Source organism: Carassius gibelio, chromosome A3 (genome assembly GCF_023724105.1).
Source record: "Carassius gibelio isolate Cgi1373 ecotype wild population from Czech Republic chromosome A3, carGib1.2-hapl.c, whole genome shotgun sequence".
Classification (NCBI taxonomy): Eukaryota; Metazoa; Chordata; class Actinopteri; order Cypriniformes; family Cyprinidae; genus Carassius; species Carassius gibelio.
Window position 1 is genome coordinate 15,092,249 of NC_068373.1, and position 22,328 is coordinate 15,114,576.

The 22,328-nt window shown below is 37.2% G+C and overlaps 1 protein-coding gene across 1 annotated transcript; it reads right to left on the reverse strand.

Annotated features, from left to right (window-relative positions):
• Positions 1-12: 12 nt before the first annotated feature.
• LOC127948702 (4-aminobutyrate aminotransferase, mitochondrial) lies at positions 13-18,590 on the reverse strand. Its single transcript, XM_052545339.1, has 16 exons — positions 18,296-18,590; positions 13,520-13,664; positions 12,027-12,124; positions 11,785-11,814; positions 10,509-10,626; positions 7,280-7,329; positions 6,163-6,243; positions 5,736-5,828; positions 5,129-5,191; positions 4,962-5,025; positions 4,570-4,718; positions 3,537-3,674; positions 3,035-3,202; positions 2,361-2,507; positions 1,979-2,090; positions 13-1,868 (listed from the first exon to the last, which is right to left on the reverse strand). The coding sequence occupies exons 2-16, from the start codon at positions 13,587-13,589 to the stop codon at positions 1,747-1,749; spliced, it is 1,503 nt and encodes a 500-aa protein (XP_052401299.1). The 5' UTR covers positions 13,590-13,664; positions 18,296-18,590; the 3' UTR covers positions 13-1,746.
• Positions 18,591-22,328: the final 3,738 nt, after the last annotated feature.

The window sequence follows — 22,328 nt, forward strand, 5'->3', positions numbered from 1 at the left end:
AACAACAAAAGATGAATCAAAACGTCAGATTTATTTTATAACTTCCTCAGACAACATTTAGGTTTTATGTAGAAATGACATCAATAATTTCCTTCTAATCGTACTACACATAACTGTAATCATATGCAGTTTATTTTTTTTTATAATTGTTAGTATCTGTTTCATTAATAAACATTTTTCAACTAAATACTGACTTGATACTGCAGATTACAGACAGACACAGCTTTCACGTCTCGGGTCGCTGCGGGTACACAACATTAAATGTGAATGAATTACATTTCTATATTACACTAACATATGAGACACAATATCACAAAACAATAAGACCGTTAGAGAGGGTGAGATTTTGCACATATTAATATTTGATGCGTAAATGACTTTATTCCGATGCGGCTGTAAACAAGGTGGAAACAATATTTGCTGGTTAGTTTTCATAAACAAAATGTACACAATGAGCATTACATAATCTCACTACAGTTAAGTACATAACGTGGTTTAAGTGTTTATAAAGGAAAAGATGATTAAAACAAACCAAGCTGAAGGGACGTGTACTCGGTCAGTTCAGAGCAACTGGAAGAGGAGAATCACCCCTACGATCATAAACGTTTACTGGCTGTGATAACCATTAAGTGAAGATGACTTGTAGTTGTTGTCCAGCACAACAATATACCCTTTCTTCCACGTCCTGTAATGAGAAACATGAGGGGATCATGTTCACCTGAGCGGAGGATGGACACTAAGCCAAGCGGCCTCAAGCTTGTGCTTTTCAAACGTTCTTCCTGACACGTTTCTATTGTTATTGTCAGGTGGACATTTGACTGTGAAAATACAGATTTATGTAAATTCTGTAGGACCCTACTGTTACCACACCAGGTTGTGCTTTAAATATTTTTCATACAAGATTCAACAAGAGACCGCGTGACTAATGACAATGGCTCTTTATGAACCTGCTTGAAGGGTTTTGCTCATTCAGGGTATAGAGGATCTACAGTTCTCTGCACTTTCACTTCTTCCAGCTTTCCATTGGCTCTCTCTAGCGCCTCAGGACGCAGTCAAGCCAACACTGCTTCTACTATTTAGCTTCCACACATGCTTTTAATTCACTGAGGATCGTAATATTCAGGTACTCTGTAAATGTATTCTTCCATCATGCAAAATTACACACTATAGACATTTCAAATGCAGCCATTTCTCTATAGATACTAAAATAGTCAGATTTTATCGCCATAAAATGAGAAACAGACAATAGCTTGTTTTCTGTATTTTTGGTGTCATACATAATCAGATCACTTATCTTTTCCTGTTACCTTCCAAACGCTAAGGACTTTTTTATTTGACATATAAAGGGATAGAAGAAGAAATATTGCGATTAGGAACCCGGTACTGTCTCTGTGGTCTGTGGCTCTGTGCTTTATTCAGTTATGGACCTTACAGTTCACAAACGCACAAAAGTTGCAATGTCTTCACGAGAGAATTACTAAAATATGTAATCTGAATTTGAGTGGAATAAATCCCGCCTTCAATCTGTCCACCCCAAAAAAGTCTAGAAATATAGTGGCAGGGCTGAATCTGTGTGGGCTAAATAAAAAGAGACTTCTATCTTTCTTAATAAGTAATAACAGGAAGAGAGCGAATGTAGAGAGAGAGAGACAGTGACCAATCAATTGTGACAGGCTGGTATAAACCCTTGAGTGGGCTTGGACCACTACACGCTCCGTAATCACGGGCGACCTGGCAGCCAGAACTCTATTTATGCTCAGCCAGGACGTCGTTCAGGATGTTCAGGAGCTGATGGACATGGTACTCCTTGAAGACCAAAGTGGGACGGAAACGGATGGTCTTTTCTCCACAGGAACCCATAAATAGACCTGGTCGGACAGAGAACAAAGTATCCCATAAAGCCACTGCATCTTACCTGGTGAGCACCAAGTCTAAAGTTAACGTATTAGCCTTAAGTATGATGGCTAAAGTAGCTTACCCTTGTTCCTGGCCTTAAGCATGATACTGTCGCGTGTGGCATCATTGCAGGTGTCTATGGCACAGAATGTGCCCTGGCCACGGGCTCTGCTCAGGATCTGAGGGTACTGGGTCTACGTGAGGGGAAGAAGCGAGACGTTAAACGGATGTACAGCTCACAGTTTGAAAGGTATCATCAATCCACAACCACAGCCTCAAAACAAACACTCATTACGCTGACAATATCGATTACAGGCTCAGGTTCTCCCTCTGGCAGCAGAAATTATGAGGTCGGCCCTCGGATAAACAATGAACGTCCACATAATAGAAGCATTAATGGTTTTAAAGCATCTCGCGCTGAGCTGTGGCACCTGTGGGGAACCAGGCACGTGAGATGGCTGTACCTGCAGTGCGTAAAGGCCTTGTAGAAGAGCCTTCCCTGAGCGCGTCACCTCCTCCAGAAGGTTCTCTCTTCGGATCACATTAAGCACCTCTGATAAGAACAGATTCTTTGAGGGGTCTCCCATCCACGTGTTGAAGATTCTGTAGGGCTGGGGTGCATACGGCCAAGTCAGTTTAAATGATTAGTGCACGCGTGTGCAAGTCTTCTTTAAAGATGTCATGCAACCAAAATATGCATTATGCAATATTATTTGTCATTTGTCAGGTCTTCAATTCAAGCAGTTGCTATTCTTGTAATCTAGCCGTTCTAGTCATTTAACTAAACGTAGCCCAAACTATTATTTTGTGTGACGTAGCCTAAGCTATTGATTTTTTGGTTTTGTTTCGAATTTCGATAATGCAGCACCATAGCAGGTTACTGTATTGGAAGAAACATGTTTTCAACAGTAGGGGGCGTCATTGCTCAGTTCCATACAGCTGTGAACCTCATCCGAGGACAGGCAATCATTTAGACAAACAAAGCTTGTGAAACTGCAGAACAATCATCTGGCGCTCAAGCACATTATAATGCTATTCTTCAACGATGACTCATTAAGGAAGTGAATAAATCAGCCAGTTGGGGACAATTACTGGAAATGATTTTGCTTTGCCGTGAGGAACCATTGACAGATCTTACTTTGTCTGGTTGCATTTCATCCCTGTGGTAGTATCCTCCTGTCTGCAGCTTCTTGCTGAAGGAGACAACATCAGCAGGGTCGTCCAGGCCCCAATGCTCATGGGCCCAGAACTTGCCTGTTGTTCCTCCACCTGTCTGCACCTCATCCACGTGGAAAGCGCAGCCATGCTGAAAGAAGCAGACACAGATAAACATCTGTCAGCTCCCTCTCTGGCGAAACCCATTCTGTCATCCTGCGTACAACTGCATTACAACACCCGCCGGACACGGCCATTGCACTTTGCTATGCTCCATTTGAAGTCAACACTTCCCCAGCTTTTCAGGGAAACCGTTGACTCTATCACAGACATTTAATAAGAGCCTCTTTCCTCTGTATAAAACAACCATATTATAACCAGAGGATCTATCCCAAACGACTTTAAAGCACAGATCTGATAAACAAAGATGACCATGGAAGGTAACTAAGCATTATAGAAAACAGCTAGCCTGAAAAGCGCTTCACCTTGCGTGCAATATTTCGCAGTTTGATGAAGAAATCAGGGGAAGCGTGGTTGTCCCCTCCCTCTGCCTGGATGGGCTCGATCACAATGCCAGCCACTGGTTTGTCCTTCTGCCTCCACTTCACGATGAGATCCTCAACCTGACACACACATACATTAATATCTTACTTGTGTGTAATGACGGTGGTAACACTTTACAGAAGGTGCACGGAAACGCAGCAATCAGTCTGTGTTTCTTAAATAATGTTGAACTTCGACTAGATACTCAGTGTCAGCCAGGGTTATTTATTATCATTAACTAAAACTATAACTGATCAAATATTTTTGTTAGTTGAAATAAATCTGACATAAAAATATTAAATGTTAGATTTAATATTTAATTAGTAGCCATTGCAACTAATTAAAATAAGTTTAATGTGAAACTAAAATTACTAAATAGGAATAAAGAATAATAAAAAAACTAAATAGTCCTAATACAAATGACAAAAGCACATAACTAAATTAATATAATTTAAACTAAATGAAAATTAAAAAAGTGATATAATAATTTTTATAAAACTGTAATATTATACAAATAATACTAAAATAACATTGAACATAACTATTAAACCCCCGTAGCTTAATAGACAACCACCAATCAATAGCATTTGTAGCATTATGTTGATTAGAAAAAAACAAACAAAAAAAAAACCTTATGCAATATTCTTGATCATAAGCATTCCTACTGAGATCACTAAAAATCTGCCATAAAATATTGCCAAATGATGGTTAATGTGATTGTACTTATAGTAAAAGCTGTTAAAATAATAATTTATACAGTAATTGTATATCTTATTGTGAGTATTTTAGCATTTATGGACTGGCACCATTCACTTCAACTGTAAGCGCCTCTCATTTTAGCAGATTTTTGCTTTTAAAGAAAAGGAGATACAACCAAAAATGCTGTTGATTGAGCTCAACCTGTACTGAACCCGGAATACTTCTTTACTTCGTATGTGGAGAAAAGCTGTAACACATCAAGGAGACGTCTCTGACCTCCTCCAGGCAGCGGGCCTCTTCCTGGGCGTTCTCCCTCACAAACTCCTCCAGAGGGTACTGCAGCTTAGGGAAGGGTGCGATGGGCCAGTCGAAGGACGGTATATCCAGCTTGTGAATAGCTTTGGAATGTGTTGTGGCCAGGCAGCCTGTAATCCAATAGCACACACATTAGAGGACAGGTGTCCCACTTAAAACAACACAGCCAGGCTTCTTTGGTTTTCAAATGAAGTCATACGATATAAATAGCATTTACAAATATACAAATATAAGGCAAATATAGGCTAGGTCAAATCCCTCAAAATGTCAGAATCGGCTCACAACATACTCTAGGAAAACTGCATCAGACACATCTTTCAATAATATTTTTTAATAAATCAACAGACACTTGCCCATAGTTCTCCCATGGAAAGCTCCCATGAAAGACAAGATGCTCAAATCGGGGCATCCAGGAGTCTGAGACAGAGAGATAAAAAAAAAAAAAGAGAGATTAGCCTGTGCAAAAAACTAAATGATGTTTTTGGGAGCTACAGTCTTCTGTGTAGTGTTTCTTTCTAACCTGGTTGATCATGCAAGTGCCGACTTCCTGCTCCGAGGGGCTGGTGTATCCTCTCTCCTTATTCTAGAAGCCAATAAAAACAAGCATTTGTTAACAGGTGATTTAAGATTTATTCATGTGTATAAAGTAGGGCTGTCAATCATGATCTGCTTAATTAATAGAAATGAATCAGACATAGCAATTTTTGCTTCATTTTTCATATTCAGTCAACCTAATATGGAATTTACAATTAGTACAATTGTGTGTGTGTGCAATTATATCATGTTCTGACAGCTCTAATATAAAGTAATCTGAAAAAAAAAAAAAAAATCCAATATAAGTGTAAGCAATAACACCAATGAAAGAATCAGAATAATTATTATAAAAAAGTAAAAAAGTTTATATATTAAGAAAAAATCATGTTTACTATTATTTTTATATTTTATAGTTACTACTGTGTTTTTTTTTTTCTCCAACATTTTCAGAAAAACTCCTTCACCATGTGTATTATTGCTGTCATAAATTACAACCAGTATCACACCAACAGTTTATAAAGCAAATGTGCTTTGTCGGGGTTTTCATGACACATCAAGTCTGCGCTAGAGCAAACGGAGGAAAGTCCACTCACTCTGTACCAGATAAACATGCTCTTGAAAGCATTCTCATTGGAGCAGGATCCACAGGCCATGGTTTGTACTCGGGTCATTCCACTGGGGGCAATCTGGTGTTGAAGAAAGAGTCATTCATTTACAGAACTCCACACTGCAATAAACAGAAAGTCACTTCCGGCCAATGTGAAAAAGAGTGCACTTGCTAAAGAGAGTCATTATGATATCTCCAAAGGATGCTATCAAGATTAAGAGAATCCCAAAGAGCTGTTTTATAACTGCCGAACACAAACTGTTTCAAGTGAAAGGTTGAGGTTGCCTCATTGGGGCAGATCCAGACAAAATGTAGGCCTTACGTTCTACTTGCGTTCAGCATAACCAGCAATAATTCATAGAGACTTAGATAGATTCTTTACTTGAGTTTTCTTTCAGTCCATCAACACTCACCGACAGCAGGCTCTCAGTCAGTTTGTCTGGAAAGTTCTCAGGTGGCAGAATACCAAGCGCCGGACGGTTGACAAATGCACTCTGTGAAAACAAAGATTCATACAGAAAGGATTTACTGAAGGAAACAGTGACCCTAAGACCTTAAACTATTTTGTGAAAATGTTTTAGGTGCACAATGCAAGTACTTCCTTCCTATATTTATGCATTTGAAACAGGAGGTTTAGGTCAAGCATGCATGTTAGATCAGACATTCTTTATAATAGCCAATCGGCTTTAGTAATGTCACAGACATGAACATGATTGGATACTTGCTAGTAGTTTAGAGGTGGTATAAGGGGATGGGACATTCTCATTCTGGAAAGCTTTTAATTGAATAAAAATATGTGTGGCGCAGGATGAGTAATCAATATTTTTGGTCTGTTTTTCATTTGATAAAGACTACTAATATTAAGTGTGTATTCACTACCATTCAAATGTTTGCAGTCTTTAAGATTTTAAGATTCGTTTGAAAGAAATTAACACTTTGACTTTAGTACGGTTGCATTAAAAAAGTGACAGCAAATGCATTTATAATGTTATAAAATGTCTCTATTTCACATAAATGTTCTTTTGAACTTTCCATTAAAACATTTCTGGGGAAAAAATGCATTAAAAATATATTAAGCGTATTAAACTGCTTTCTACACTGATAATAATAAGAAATGTTTCTTGAGCAGCAAATCAGCATATTAATGATTTCTGAAGGATCATGTGACGACGGGAGTAATGATGGTGAAAATTAATGAATAATAAATCACTTTTTATATATATCAAAATAGAAAGCAGATATTTTAAATCGTCATAACATTTCACAGTATTACTGTTCTACAACAATTTTTAGTGCAGTCTTTCAGACCCCAAACTTCAGAACAGTAGTGTATAATAAAGGACGTGGTGAATTTAATTCTCTAAGGGAAAACTGAAGCAAGCCACTGAGATGTGTACATCATATCCTGTGCACTACGCCTTTAAAAATCCCTCACCACGTCCCACTCATGCTGCTCTGTCTCACAGATCACTGCAAATCTCATTTCCATTCTACAGTCTGTAAAGATCTCACAGTCTGATCGGGACTCACCACATTATTTGGATTGGTCATCACTTTAATTAAGGCTGGATGATTGTAACCTAGAAAGGAAGATCAAAAATATGGTCAGTCTGTTCATCACACATGTAGGGTCATATCTGCAGAGATTCGACAGTGTAAACACACACAAACCAACCAACCAAAACAAACAGCGATTGAACTGACCTTTGCCAAATTGACATTAGTCCGCTGGAGCCGAAGGCAACAAAGCGTATTTGCATGCTAGTGAGTTTAGGTTGATAATTGATGAAGTTGCTCCAAATAAGTACAGCGGTCGGTGAGCATGGCTCTGACACTGCTACTATCATCAAAAGTATCTGGACACTTAATAAAGCCACAATTAAATATTTATGAATGTCATTGTAATGTATAACTAAATATCAAACCAAGTGGAAAGTAATGCTAGTGCTTGTCTCAGAACTACTTGGTGCCAAAGTCATTTGTAGATAAATGTATGAAGTTAATTCCCTTTAAGAAAGTGTCCACATGTCTATATTTTGAGCAGCACATCTACTGTTTTATTTAAAATGAACAAATTTCACTTGGTGAAATGTTTTACCAATGAAGTGAACCTAAATAATTGTTTGATACTTCATTACATAATGCAATGACAACCTTTTATTTAAAGTCTGACTTAAGTGTCCAAAACACTTTTTGGGGTCACTGTGCACATAAATCAGTAATCATTAACAGATTAATAATTAACCATACTGCAATCTAGTTGTTTATTAGATAAAAAGAGTTAAGGTAGAGTGAGCCTGTTATTAACTGTTCTAATTTTTACTTTGTTGAATGACCTGTTAGGCCTGCAGAACAAGACTCACCCAACAAGTACACACAATCTTTTTTTCTTTTAGCTGAGATTACACAAAACTTTGCATATCCCAGCTATGGCATGCAGAGAGCTCTTGCACAGACTGAACATACAACAGACAAATTATGGCAAAAGCCAGAAAATGAATTATAGATATCTGGCATGACATGATGGACTGTGGTGTTCCCTTAATAATAATAATAATAAATAATTTACACAAATACTTTTCAGTATCTAATTAATCTCTCAGAAAAATGTCTCTCAAAAATGAGTAATGTTTAAAGGTAGAATAATAGAGATGACAGCCTTTTAAAACGGTACGCCTATTCATACTGTTCCAAGCGCTGCATTCATCTGGCTCTTGCAGTCCTGTGAGCTCAACTGAATCAACAAGCATTTGTCCATAAAAATGGATGCACTAGCTGCTGGTCATGGGTCATTCTTGTAATGCATTACATTTTCATGTCATCATCATATTTGTTGGCTAAAAATGTCAATAATATTTCTTAAAGATTAACTTATAGTAGTTTCCTTCATTATTATATCACAAATAGATAACAGGCAATATGAATGAATGTAAGGTATTGTTATTGTGGACATTTTAAAATACTGGGCAATTCTGCTGACTAATATCTGAAATGTTTAGATTTGCAAAAAAGCGTATATATATATATATATATACGCGTATATATATGTATATATATGTATATATACGTATATATATATACGTATATTAAAAAAAAAAACTTTAGATTTTTGTATTCAGTTTTACTCTTTATTTTTAAGAGTTCTGTTCTTTTGCACTCTAATATGTCTGAAAGATTTATTTACATTGTACATATATTTTTTTGTGATTTGTGTAACTGTATCTAGTATGTAATTTAATAGAATATGTTATAAATACTGTGTTTTGGCAATTATCATTTTTATCAATTTTTATTCTCTTAAATGCCTAATCACAAACAAGTGAAGGTACGGGAGAATTTTAAATAATAAACTTCGATTTGAATCAATGTTGCCATTTCTGACTCGGACAATGTTTCACAGTTTCTTCATTTTTTTTTCTTTACCATAATCAACATATTTCAATCAATCAATATTTTCTTAGGAACAATGTTTCATTCAAAAACAAAACATGCATTTAATTAATATTTTTATCTGTAAATGAACTACATAACTAATACCATAACTATGTTTTGTGGTTTTAGTCTGCTCCAATTAATTGATCAAGTTATATACATTTAAAGGAATCAGAATTATATGATCAAAACTTCATATATAAAAAATATAAATATGAACTTGCAGTGGTGAACTTGATCTCTTTTTTTTCTATTTCCATAATGTTGATATTCATCTTTATTATTTTCTCGTCATAGCAAATACTGCATATCGTTACATAGAAATATGTCCTTTAATTACACTACAATCATATTAATGGCCTAACCCTACACAGAGTACAAAATGTACTGCACAAAAGGAATAACCCTCACATGAACTCTTGACAAGCAAGTACAGACTAGCATAACTCTCCACCCACTGTTACACTTATCAGATATTCAGTTTTTTTGTTAAATGTCTAAAGTGGCAGAGTTATCTGTTTTGCAAACTTTTGTATGCATGTGCCTGTCATCGTGAATCTTGTGGGTGAGTGGGGGTTGTGCACTAATGTAACTAAAATATCCCATAATGCACTTCTGTTGAAATGATACAGAAGCAGCAAGTGCGAGTGAAATCAAAGCTCATTAAATCTGAGTGAGCACCTGAAGGCATCTCTGAGAGCGCGAGACAGTGGCTTCACTCAATTTGTTGAGGCTGATTAAATGTAAGTAAGCTAACGGACCAAACCAATGACATCTTTTGGCCTCTGTTTGTTGTATCCGTACAGGCAATCCTCACAGGAAGTCCTCAGTTCCCGTCACTCACATTTAATCATCCACAACAAATGTGCCTTCATGCAAAGCCACGAGACACAGCTCACATTTACTGAACAAGACAGCAAAAACAATACATGATGAATTTTAAGATCCTTTTTAAACACTTGTGCAGTGTAGTTATTAACTAAACAATAACAACTTTTCCAATTTTCATTTAAGTTGAAGCGCTTACTAAAACTAAAACTGAAATAAAAATAAAAGCTTTACAGTAAATAAAAAAAAAGACAAAAGCGCATTAAATCTAAAGTCATACAGGTTTGGAATGATGTGAGGGTGACTGAATGGGTTTATTTGGCTAAACTATCCCTTGAAGTGGTACAAAACACATCCGAGTCTGACACTAAATAAAAGCAAGTGCTAAATCCAGAGAACGACATTATTTAAAGATGTCTGATTTGCCGTTTGAGATGTGTCAGTTGTCAGTAGAGGGACGCATGTGCTGTTAAAGAGATCTGCTTATCGATGAGCTCACCGATGGGGATGGAGGAAATCTGTGTGTACACATCCAGCATTCGGTTGCCGTCTACGTCCACCAGGTAGTTCCCCCTGCTCTCCTCATAGTTGCAGAAGAAATGAATCGCTCCAACATTCTGCAGACCAAGAGGCAAGTGAAAAAGTGTATTAGTCACATGCTCTCCTTTCACATCAAAATCCATTGCCATATTTGTTTAGAACCGTTTTGGACTGTTATCACTTATAAACAGTGCTTAATTTAATATGTGCATATTTCTCTGCTTATTTAGATAATATATATATATAGCTTTACTGGACAATTTTATGAATAGAATACTTCATTAGCAACTATTTAAAGTAAAAAATGTCTTAAAGATGGATTTGTTTCTTACAAACATGCAGCTTTTCACTTCACATGATGTTAATTGATGGACTGGAGTGGTGTGGATTACTTGTAGTTTATTGTGATGTATTTATCAGCTGTTTGGACTCTCAATCTTCACTACAAAGGATCCACTGGTGAGCAAGTGACATAATACTTAATTTCTCCAAATCTGTTCCAATTAATAAATAATCTCATCGCCATCTTGGATGGGTGAACTATTCCTTCAATGGATTCACATGTACAGTAAAACTGAAAAGCAGGAGATATCATCATTCGCACTGTGACTCATTACCGCAAAATTATGAGCAGTGGTGCTTTATTTAATGAAAGTAGTTTTTGCCCGTGTGGCTTCTATTTTTAGCCCATCTGATGAATAGATTATGACTCTTCTCATGTCTGCTCCCGAGTGAGGGAGACAGACAGCGGCCAGCAGACACGCACAGGAGCTGAGGCGTAACGAATCTGTGATATTAGCTTCATCGAGGCCTGTCAGCTCACATCTGTGTGCTCATCCACAGCAAAGAGGTCAGAAGATGAGTGTGACTGTCCTCAAGAAGCCAGTCCAGACAGCAGATAAATTACTGCCTGAAATTCATTCATCATCCAATCAGCTGAAGACATCCAGGCAGGCTGAAATATGGCTGGATGTCACACCAGAAGAACATTGTTGATCTAGGGCAGTCACACTTTAGCTTTACTGCTGTAAATGATTCTCATGCTGTTGTTTGTTTTGTATGGTACTGTCTGAAAACGTGACTCATATTTAAATCATTATGGAACTACAAACTAAGATCGGCACTGGCAATGTAACAACAAACTTGTGTTATGCAATGAGATTGAGATTGAGAAGGCAAATTTGTGTTTGTATAGATTGGGCAAGTGCCAAAGTTCATTTCCATGTCTATCTCACCTGAATCTCGCCGAGTTGTCTAAGCAGCTCCTGTTGAATGAGAGAAATGATGTTTGGGAAAAAAGTAATAAGAAGCATGAGTGTCCTAATTTGAGATTTTTTTTGTAGTGAGCCTACAGTAAAATACAAATCAAAACTTAATAAAAAATAAAAATAAAAAAAGTTAATCCCTGCGGATACATAATACAAAGGCATCTAGTGATATGTTTCATGATAAAATTGTAAATATGCTGAGACTGTACCTGAGACTTTGGTCCTGGCACAGCCGTTTTCATGGATGGGGCATCATATTCAAACTCTGAAACCGTCTTTGTGGCGGTTTTGCTGACATATCTGGAACCTAATGCAAAATAAATAGACAAATGCATAAAAGACTACATATTTTTATCATTTTTAATCACTCATATTATGCAGTACATTTTCCCCATAATGACTTAACATGCTGGATAAAATATTGTTTCGTCCAATAATAAGCTCTCATTACAAAAATGTCAATCCTAATATGAGAAAAAAATTATTTCTATCACATCTAACTGACATCATATATTGTTTTACTACTCTGATTTGAGCAGATGTTACCATTTAGTCCATGTCCCCGACTTAATTCAAACCAACATGATAACTTCTTACTGGTCTGTAAACAATCCAATTTTAAAATTGCCATTTTATTAATATTTATCTTTAAATTACAACACAAGAAGCATATTCATTTCTTTATAATTTATTAAATTTCACCATAAAACCAGGCAATTCTACATAAAAAGTCAGAATTTTTTGATAATTAATTGCAATTACCTGGTTTTATTTATTATTCAGTGGTGGAAACGGGCTTTTATAATAATTGCTTGTTTTCAAAGTAAAAAACTCTTTTGCTTCATTGTTACTCTTGATTTAAATCTTTGAGAACTTTTAAACGTCTTGTATAATTGTGTAATGTCAACAAAGCACTAGAAAATATAATGGTATTAAAAATGTGCATAGCTAAGTAGGTATTTATTCAGTTCTTCTTGAATCACGAAAGGTTGAGTTGGTTTCAGTAAAGATACCTTCCTACAAAAAGGCTAATCAATACATTTGAGATGTTTGACATCTCAAAGTAATTAACCAACTGAGCTCTTAGACCTTTCGTACTTTCACAGTATTTTCGAACCGTGGCCAACGAATACATCTAGACACACAATGCCTTTTCAGCCACATTAGAAGAGTAGTAAGCTCTTGAGGAGCTCCTTAAGTTTACAGCAGTTAATGGGAGCTACATATTAATGAAGGAGGCTGGCAGGATTGAATCAGTGTGATCACTGTGACCAGCCACTGAAGGACACGACACACACACTTCTCTACAAAAGCAGAATTCACTATCCAAAGCTGGACAGAACCAGATCCCAGTAACTCATTTACATGGTTAAGAAACTTTGAACTCCGTCCCTCCTGACATTTGGCTCCATAACCAGGACTCAAAATTAACTCTTTTACTTGGTATCACTGGTAAGGGTTATGTAACACTGGATATAAATGGCAGACCGGTCACTGAATCAACTCACAGCAGGCACAAACTGTGCAGTAATTAGTGAAGGTTTCGTAGAGAAATGAAATAGGCTGCACCACAACAATTGTTTTCACCATTGTCGCACAAATGCTCCCAAATATATTTTGAGGTCGCACAGTTAACGGGCAGTTAAACAAACTTTTAAGACTGGAGGTGTCTTACTCCTCTATCTCTGAGTGGTATTTGTACCTGGAACGGCGAGACGCAGGTTTTTCTGAAGGGAGAAAGCCAGCTGGCGGGTCAGGAGTGAGGAAGCCATGTGTAGCACTCACTGAGACAGAGATGAAGAGTGAGACAGAGAGAGACAGCACACTGCACCTGCCTTACCCTTCACCTGAGGAAAGACAAGGAGAGAGATTACAGGGATTGGGGAGCCGATATGAAAATTTCACAGTCAAAGACGTTCTGGTAGATAATACAATCTACAGCTCATGATATTTACAATCTTATGCAAAATTTGATATTTGGAAAATACAATTTTTACTCTCTTTTATTATAATTATAATTTTTTTTCTTTTTTTAAAGAATATGGAGGATTTAAATTACTAATCTTGACCAATATTATGGACTTAATTTACAAAATATAAAATTGTAAAATGTATAATGTAAAATGAAAACTGATTAAACAAATGAAATACTATACAATACCAATAATAATTTCTATAAATAATACAATATATGAAGCCATTTTTACCCTTGTGCTCTAAAAAAAAATAGCAGATGGGAGTCTGTAAAGTGAGAGTCCTGGGATCAGGCTTCAGTACCACAGACAGTTCCTCTTTCCCTGAGCAGCAGGTTCAGCCATGCCCATCAATCCTGTCCTACTCCAGTGGCCCTGACAGTCGGCCCTCACGCCACTTAATTAAAGCACGGTTGACTGGTGTTAATTACAACATGTGCTTACTCGCCCTCACGTCATCTTTTTGCACTGTGGAACCATCGCAGTCGTTTCTTGGGATGGAGAGTCTTGTGAGGACAAGGCTGGGGGCAGCAGACAAGTGACTAACACTGTGACTTCCAAATACCATTAAACCTTCCCAACAGGCACAGTGTTCAGGGAACCCGGGCTCACTCGGTCACACTTTAGTGCTAAGATTAATTGAGACGAATAGTCCTGCCTAAGGGAAAAGACAGTGCCTGAGGGAAACCCAGCATATTTTCAGCCCTTATAATGAGTGAGCATATGCTTAAGAAAGGAGCAGCTTGGTGACGGTATGCAATTATTATGCACTAAGTCTTCTTGACTAAAATAAACACCTTTTTTTTATCAGTGTTGTTCCTGCTTAGTTTAAAGGTCATGGTGTACGTTTCCATCACAGTCTGAACATCGGAAAGCTGAGAATCTTATGTCTTATGTGTTAGCTTGTCCAAAGGAATCAATTCAGAGGGAAGAACTGGCCGCCCGCTGGACATCGGAGCAGACCCATGGCATCTTTATTCATGTGAAGGAGAGGAGAAGCAGAAAGTGCATCTCTCATGTGCTCTAGATCTGAGGAACATTACGCAATCAAAGCAGCATAAACAAGAGAAATCCAGACGCTCCGTCTCTCAGAGGCACTCCAAACAGACAGAACATCAACCGGATAGAACTGGTTCTGAAATATGTGTTACACAAGCCTGTTGTCATGCGCCTCTGAGGATGCAGCGAGCAAAATGGGTTAAACTAATTTAATGGCCGGAGGGGGGCTGACAACTTGACTGATGGAGCTGATTTTCCTTTCTCAAGTGAAAGGGAAAAATAAAATTAGCAATTTATTGTCATTGATTGACCAACTTAAGAGTGCGTTTATTAATTTGTATTAATCTGCCATTGGAACATCATATACATTATAGCTGTATATCTAGTAATGTCTAGAAATCACTGCAGATTAAAAGCCTAACTTGGCAAAATCTGAACGACTAGCTGACCAAAACCAGATCAAAGAAAACAAATAATTGTTATTGATCCCTGATGATAATATGAGAGAGGACTGTACAGGCAATGAAAACACTGCAAATCCACAACCTTCAAAAACATTACATGAGCTTTCATAGCTTATTTTCAGCATACAAATCACATGTTATTCAAACGCAGCTAATCAATATTCATCAGGGGTCTCCGCGTGGTCACTGTGCTGCAGGACCATTTCAAAGCCAACAATAGCCGCCTGTGCTGGATTACACAACACCGAGCCGCCACCAATCCCCCTGCTCCTCTTCCTCTCAGCTCAGAGTGTGAACTACAGCCAGCAGTGAGCAACAGAAACAACCACAAAGCCATTTTTTAAATGCAAATTTTCAGGTGTTACATAACACAGCCCTGCGAGCGACCTCCTTTCGATAAAGCAGCCAGATAACATCAGTAGAAGTAAGCAATAAGACATGAATACATCCTCAATACAAACATATGAAGCTCATTTTCAAACTTCAGAGATGTGATTAACTAATCTTTCACTGATCGTAATTAAAAAACAAAGAGACAGTAGAACCGATTTTGGTTTGTGCTTGTGAAACCATCACCATAATCCCGATCAGATATTTGGCACCAAATGAACTTTGATCATTGGATATTGTGATAACATTGAGCTCACTAAAGACACTGAGCCTTCAGTGGAGGATATGAGTACGGTTCATTGCGCATAATGCTCATCTCTAACCCTGGTAAAGCCTATTGGTAAACCTCATTACACCAATTCCCCTCTGCATGATTTAAACAGCCTTTAAGGACATGCAGAAGTCATTCTTTGCTACATTTTCTCATGTGAATAAAAGTGGATTCAAACCACATGTGCTTTTCCCTATTTGTTGCATTAAAAACATTAGAATCTAGATGAATCAGGAACGCTACACTAAATATGAAAGTGCAATAAAAAGATGACTAATATAAGGAGTCAGTCAAAATCTGAGATGTTATTTAGTTGAAATAGGCATCGAGGGTCTCCGAAGCAATGCTACAAGAATAAAAGGGGCATTCAGAGGGATTGAAGAGGTAAAACCTCTCCAAACTGAGAAATACTGCAAGACAGTTGCCAAGGGAACCAGTTGAGGAAAACAACTGTACAACTGGCTGCCTTGTCTGGATGACAGATCAACTTCTGTAGGGAAAACTGTTGTGCTATTAAAAGAATAAATCCTAGTTAAAAAGCAAAAGGCCATGATTTATGCATGCCTATACCTCAGTAATAAGAAATCCACAGAGGATTCATTAAACATGACATAGACAGTATTGCAATCACAAATGCATCTTGAAAATTTGGACAGAAATATGTGATTCTCACCATCAGATGGGTAGATGCTATGAATAACAGCCAAACTAGTGTGTCAGAACATCACTCACCATCTTTGTCTGTACATGTACACTGTGCCTTATAAAAACATTAAGCATTCCTGCAAATCTGCTCCACAAGTCAGTGTCTAAGCAGGTGTTTTGTCTGTCAAACACTGAGCATTAAACCTACTGTATACTGTCAAACGGTGTTATTTTTAAAGAAATAGTGTAGCAAGTAAAAATACTACACTTGTGTACTGCTAACTTCTTAATTGATATGGTGAAAACTGTGAATGGTAAACAATGCATTATTTGTACTGTAAATGTATGTTTTTAGGGAGTAAAATCTATAATTTATGGTAAAGACAGTAAATAGAAGTCCCTTCATGACACAACACAAATTTTATTAATCGTTTTATTTCTTATTTTTGTTATCAGATTTTTTTTTATACCATTTTAAAGGTAAAACACACAAATCTGGCAACCACAGCTACCCTTTTTTTGTAATATATATATTTCATCATCTAATCATCCTTTAGCAGTATTCAATGTGCAATTCAAGGACATTATTGTAGGAGAGAGAGAGCAAACAAGTCTGAAATTATGTTTAACATGATGAGAGAGCATAAATCAAGCACAGCTGAACATGTAAACATCATTTCACATGGATGTTTAGGAAACACAACTAAAGAGGAGAAATTCAACAGTAATGTCCTAGTGTATCAGCTGTAAACATATTTAATGAAGAAAAATGGGGTTTCTTGTCAAACAATACTTAAGCTTTAAATAATCTTACTGAATCAAGTAAAGTCATTAAGAGTTCAGTAGTGTATAGATGATGTGCAAATAATCATCACTAGTGTCAGAAACTGATATCCATGCTGCTCTATATCTTTAAGTTTTAGAGTGTGTGTATAAAATTGACTTTGGTAACCATGGTGCCTGCCAAAAACTGTATTTGTGTACATCTCTGTGTTCTGATCACTGATCTATAGATCAGTAGTTCTGATATATATGCTTTATGAGGACACATATTATGTGTATAATGTCATGGGTTCTACAACGTAAAGGTTTATGAGGACACTCATAAAAACATACTAAATGGCGTTTTATGAACTAAAAAATTTGGTAGGTTTAAGTGTGGGTTTGTTGTAGGGTGACAGAAAATAATTGTTTGTACAGGCAAATAGTGTGTAGTTTAGTAGTGCAATAACAGCATTTTATGAGGTTTATGCCTAAAACAAGAACACTTGAATAATAACTGAAAACAAGGCTTATGAGAAGCAATAATTGAATGCATTTAAATAACAGGTGGCCAATGTTGCTTTTCCTAAGTCTCAGTCTCAGAGCAAAGGAAAACACACGGAAAACTTGCAGCAGACAAAGCAGCTGCTGCAACTGAGACGCGACAGTATCCGGTTCCGACTGGATCTGACCTGTCAAGCGGATCCGAGAGAGCGAGACGTACGGAGGGGATCGAATCGATGCAGCAGGCCAGTTTTAATGTCTCCTAACACTGCAATGTTTCGTAAGAAACGCGTCTATAACGAAAGACGCTATCCACTGCCTCTGCCTCTGTATGTCTAATGCACAATAAACTTGTGATTCTGAATGGCTTCTGCTCTGTGCTCCGCGGTGAGAGAGAGCGCTGCTGCATCTCTTTCGCTACACTGTTGGCTGCTGCTGTTAATGATACTTAGAGACATTTTAAGACTCACCTTTGTGCCTTTTTGCTGTACAGGAGGTGAAATCTAGCAGGTTCTTGGCGGAAGGACGAAAAATAAAAAGAAGAACGCAGGAGAGAGGAACACAGCCGGTCTTTAAAACATCATTTGAAGTCTGGCCTCTTTCGCAAGAGGCGGGCTATTCTGGGGGATCCGCCGACTCCAGCCAATAGAGAGAGACCTGCAGCTCCCGGAAATGTCAGATGGCTTGCACTGACCACAGCTGTGTGCTGTCAGCACTGCATGTTTCCCAGAATGTAATCGCAGCTCCAGACTAGCAGACGGGGTTTTGATTCATCTCTGTGACTCGAATCTTTTGAATCAGAAAGCTTCTACACATGTATGCCTGTAGGCAGGGCTGGTCCCAGGCATAAGAGGCAAAATGATTGGGCTGCGCCGCAGGAAAGGTTTTTCCTTTCTTTTTTTGGCCAGAAGAGCGCCCACTTGTGAACATCGTACGCTCCTACACATATTATGCTGACATGTTTTTAGTATTGATAGATCATCTAATCGAACTAATTAAAATAATCTTAGAATTAAAATAAATTGACATGGCCACATGACAAGCCCAAATGTAAGAGACTAAAACTGTAATGAGGCTTTAGTCTTTAGTCTCTTCAACTTTACAGATCTTCTTTATGCACCAAGAGCTTATAACACTCCAAAGAGAAAGGAAAATCATATGACCCCTTTAAGATTTGACAACACTTTTTGCATCATGACCAGAGTTGTAAAATACTTGAGTAATTTTCAATTCAAAATTTAACTGATTAACGTTACACGTACTTTTACTTGTTTAACATTTCTGAAGGAGAATCTGTATTTTTTTAGTCCTTTCAATTTTATTTCCTCTTAAAAAGTACATTACATTTTTATTTTATCTTATGCACAATAAATATGTTTTAAATGTGCGAGTTTGACGTGAGAACCTATAATAACTGTTCCACATACATTTCTACTTCAGTTGTGACTTTCATCCAGTAAATGTCTGGCTTCAAAAGTTCACTATCAAATCTGAGGAAGCATATTGAGGTAGCAAAGTTGCGTGTTCACCCCCCCTCACACACAAAGTTTATTCATTATTCTTCCTGTTTTGAAAGAGCCATTAGCTGTGTCATACTTTACAGTATATTAGCTGAATGCACAAGATTGAGAGCAAATAAATCAGTGATGAGAATTTAAATACAATTTTAAAGTTTATTCATGTGACGAGTGGGGCGGGGCCGAGAGGCGTGGGAGCGGGGCGAGGTTGTCCCAAAACAGAAAGAATAATGAATTGTAACGAGTGGGGCGGGGCCGTGGGAACGGGGCGAGGCCGGTGGAGTGATTGAGAAATGAGCGACACCTGCTCGACCCACCGGTCTCGAGTCCTTCACTGTCGTCGCTCCTGTTTTATATCCTTCCATCTCCTCCGTGGGACTCGAGACCGGTGGGTCGAGCAGGTGTCGCTCATTTCTCAATCACTCCACCGGCCTCTCCCCGTTCCCACGGCCCCGCCCCACTCGTTACAATTCATTATTCTTTCTGTTTTGAAAGAGCCATTAGCTGTGTCATACTTTACAGTATATTAGCTGAATGCACAAGATTGAGTGCAAATAAATCAGTGATGAGAATATAAATACAATTTATATTTTTGTGGGAATGGTTTTTGATTAAATGTTACAAATCTCAAAAATGTTTAAATAGTAAATTTATGATGGGTAACGTTTGATCTTGGAGGTCCACTGTCCTGCAGAGTTTTGGTCCAAAAAAAGAAAAGAAAATACCTACCTGTATCCTGAAGACCTTGATTAGCTTGTTCAGGTGTGTTTGATTAAGGTTGGAGCTAAACTCTGCAGGGACACGGACCCTCCAGAATCAAACGTTCCCCATCCCTGTTTTATATAGTGATGTTGAACAGACAACACAAAAAAGTGGCCTTTCAAAATCTTCATGTTGTATATTTTAATTCTTAAAAACAGTTTTTTGACTAACCTCCACCCACAGGAATACACAAAAAAGGTGGTGTGGTCTTGTCGTGCTCGCACGGAGAAGAGGAAGAGCTGCATTTGTGTTTGTCGCCATGTCGTCGAAACAATGTTATTTTCATCTCTGAGTCCAGTCATCTTTGTTTGGGCTTCCCAGGGACGCTGTACTTCCACTAGAGATCAACGGTTACAATTTATGTTTAACTACCACAACTGGTAAGTGTATTTAATTATTTAAGTTGGTGCGTTTAACAGTTTCTGTAACTTATTACACAAAGGGCAACCCTGTTTAGCTTTGTTAACTAGATGGTAGGGCTGTGCAAAAAATTGAATGCAATGCGAGCTCAGCTGCTGTCGAATCACAACACAGGAACCGCTGGCCCAATCAGAACTCGCTACGTATTTCTGAAGGAGGGACTTCATAGAACAAGGAACACATCAGCCCGTTTTTATGACAGTGAAAACAGCGGTATACAGATAAGTGAATTGTGTGAAAAATACTGTGTTTTTTACACGCGAAACATGAGCACATGTTATATTGCACACTGTTAACACAATTAAAGCTTCAAAAAAAAAAAAAACACGAAAAATGGGATCTTTAAATGATGTTGTTGCACTATGTATGTTTGACCTGTGCATTTTGTTTTGTTTTCTACCTTTAACAAAACTTCTGTATATCTGTTAGAAAAAAAGTACTTTAGAAAAAATAATTTAAAGTTGTACTTTTTTGATTTTACTCAAGTATGTTTTAAGCCAGATAATTGTACTTTTAATTAAGTAAAATTTTCACTCAGTATGTATACTTTTCATCAAATGTCTATAGTGGGGTCGCTTCCAGGACTCAACAAGTTAGCTTGAGGTGCTCTTTGGATGGGATAATCATAATATAGAACAAATTGGAAACTCTAAGGCACTCTCTTTAAGAAAAATTAAAAAGCCTTTATTTTATGGCTTGGTCATCATAAACCTTTAAAAACTCAGACGCGTTTCGGCACACAAGCCTTCATCAGGGAGTTGATTTTTCTTTTTAATTTTTCTTAAAGAGAGTGCCTTGGAGTTTCCTATTTGTTCTATATTATGTATACTTTTACTTGAGTCAAATTTTTGAGTACTTTTTACACCTTTGATCATGACGTTATTATAATAGATCAACATAACACATTGATTAGTTGAAAAAGTTTTGACATTTATGTGCTCTTAAAGTATAATTTCAACAAAAAAAAAAATTAAAAAAAAAAAAAAGTACAATTATCAGGGGCACAAGGCAGGAAAGAGTAAAGAAGAGTAGTGTAAAAAATATCAATATAGAGGTAAAAATCTCAAGTTAACGACTGTATTGTTGACTGTTTATTGTTTAAGTAGTATTCTGAAATCAATTCAGTGTTTTTTTTTTTTTCAATTATAGTGTTTTCTAATTTAGTTCAATCAATTGCAGAATAACCAATTAATAGTAATTAATATAACATAATGCTGCCTTCATCACCTGTGGAGACCTGTGTCATGGCAAGATTAATGAGAATGATTTATGAGAATGTGTCAGTTTTTTCCTATGTATTATTAAACATTAGAAGATACTGCTTGTTATAGTGCATTTATTTCCCTCTGGTCAGCTCCCAGTTAAAAAAAATGATAAAATAAAAACAAACTTGACAAAATAATGTTACTGTTGGGAAAATAACTTTCCTGATGCTACTGGCCTTAATTGGATCTTTATTATTATTATTATTAAATTGAACTATAATTTTAAGTGATTGTTCATCTTGTTTAACAGTTTATATACATATAAAATCAGTTGAACACATTCAACATGTTTAACTAATTATTATAATGTATTCCTCCCTCCCTGAAGGCACTGACCAACACTTGATAGATGTTGTCCCTCATGCTAGCCCTGATATGTAGTCCAGCATGTAGGCTGCAACGCTCTACTACACGGCCAGACTTATAATGATTCTCGCCCGACACTATGCTCTTTTTATCATCTGTGAAAAAGGTCACAAGGCTGGAAATTGACAGAGCCATAGGTTTCAGAGAAGGTAAGCTCACTAAGCAGGGGTATG